Below are 1,565 nucleotides of genomic sequence, written 5' to 3'. Positions count from 1 at the left end.
GGGGGGGGGGGGGGGGGGGGGGGGGGGGGGGGGGGGGGGGGTATCTCCATCACTCCCGAGGAGCCAGGGGAGGGGAATGGGGTCCCTGGCTCTTCCTGGGGACGGGGTGGGGGTCGGGGGCCGGGGGTAGCTCCATCACTCCCGAGGAGCCAGGGGAGGGGAATGGGGTCCCTGGCTCTTCCTGGGGACGGGGTAGGGGTGGGGCGTCTCTATTCTCACAGGGCAGCACGTTGGAAAATCGATTCTTGCTTCTGTTCTCCGGGGCCAAGGAGGCCGTTTGCGGCTGCCCTGTGCCTTCCAGAGCCAGGTGCTGGTTAGAGAGAGAGAGGACGAGGGAGGAGACCGTCAGAGCCCCGATACGGCAGGGTGTGCCAGAGCCCCCTGCTCTGCCCACCAAGGCCTGTGGCTTTTAGCAGACCATGGGCACCGGGGAAAGGAAAGCGGAAGAGATGGCAGCTGTGCCTTTGTCTGCCCTCTCCCTCCTCTCCCCACCTTGCTCTGTCTCTGTGCGTGTCTCTTGCTCTGTTTCTGGTTTGCTCTCGCCTCTCCAGGGGCCTAGCAGACATCTCAAAGTGGACGCCCCCCGGGCATCTGAACCTCCTCGCGTCCCAAACGGAACTCATTATCTTTCGACCCCTTCCCCTTCCAAACCTCTCTGTTACTGTTGACCGCACCCCCTGTACCAGCAGCCCCCCCCCCCGGGCTCCCCCCTCACCCCCCCCCCCCCCCCCTCCGCCCCCCCCCCCCCCGGGCTCCTCCCTCTCCGCGCCCCCCGCCCCAGCTTCAGGTCCTGTTGAATCCGCCTTCAGAAGAGTGCCCAGACACGCTATCGCCTTGTTGCGGGTGCTGGTCGCCTCCCGCCTGGACAGCTGGCATAACCTGCCGAGGGGCCTCCTTGCCGTGGTCCCTCCCTGCTCTGCTTCATCCTCCACTCAGATGTCCCCGTTATCTTCTTAAAACGTGGCCCTGACCATGGCACCCCACCCCGCTCAATAAACTCCAGTGGATCCACTAGAGCCACATTTGGCTTTGAAAGTTCTCCCTAAGCTGCCCGCGCCTCCGCTTCTGCCCACTCGGTGCCTGCGCCCGGGGCGGTCCCCGCCACCATACCACCCTTTCCATCCTCCTCCATGGAGGCGCCTTCTCTCTGGCATCATCTCTGATTTCTGTTTGTACAGAGCGGTTGGCTGGCACGCCCTCTCCTTGGACCGTCCCTGAGGACGGTTTCTACCTTTCTTTGTATGCCCAGTCCTCAGCACAGTGCCTGGCACGTAGTAGGCACTTAATAAATGTTTGGCGACTGACTTGTTGGTTTGTTGAACTCAGCCTCCATCTCTAACTTGGTCTCTCTCCATCTTCGTCTCATCTCAGTCTCTGTCTTTGTGTGGCTTAGTCTTGAGCACTCTTCCCCACTCCTTCCTGCCCCGTCTCTCTATTTTGTCTGTCTCTGTCACTTTCCTCTGTCACTCTCTCCTGTTTTTCTCTATCTCTTTATTTCTGTCTCTGTCTCCCTCCCCCTTCTGTCTCTGTCTCTCCCTCCCCTCCTTTATTTCTGTCTCTGTCTC

The 1,565-nt window shown here is 61.2% G+C and overlaps 1 protein-coding gene across 1 annotated transcript in view; it reads right to left on the bottom strand.

Annotated features, from left to right (window-relative positions):
• PTPRH (protein tyrosine phosphatase, receptor type H) overlaps positions 1–1,565 on the bottom strand; it is an 8,560-nt gene that overhangs the window by 3,848 nt on the left and 3,147 nt on the right. Inside the window, exon 8 of the mRNA XM_027860076.1 lies at positions 220–406. Coding sequence (XP_027715877.1) covers positions 220–406 — 187 coding nt within the window. The remainder of the gene's footprint in view (positions 1–219; positions 407–1,565) is intronic.

This window comes from Vombatus ursinus, unplaced genomic scaffold (assembly GCF_900497805.2).
Source record: "Vombatus ursinus unplaced genomic scaffold, bare-nosed wombat genome assembly UNPS02014175.1, whole genome shotgun sequence".
In the NCBI taxonomy this organism is placed as follows: domain Eukaryota; kingdom Metazoa; phylum Chordata; class Mammalia; order Diprotodontia; family Vombatidae; genus Vombatus; species Vombatus ursinus.
Note: the sequence above shows the minus strand (reverse complement) of the source record. Positions and strands in the feature narration are given on the sequence as shown.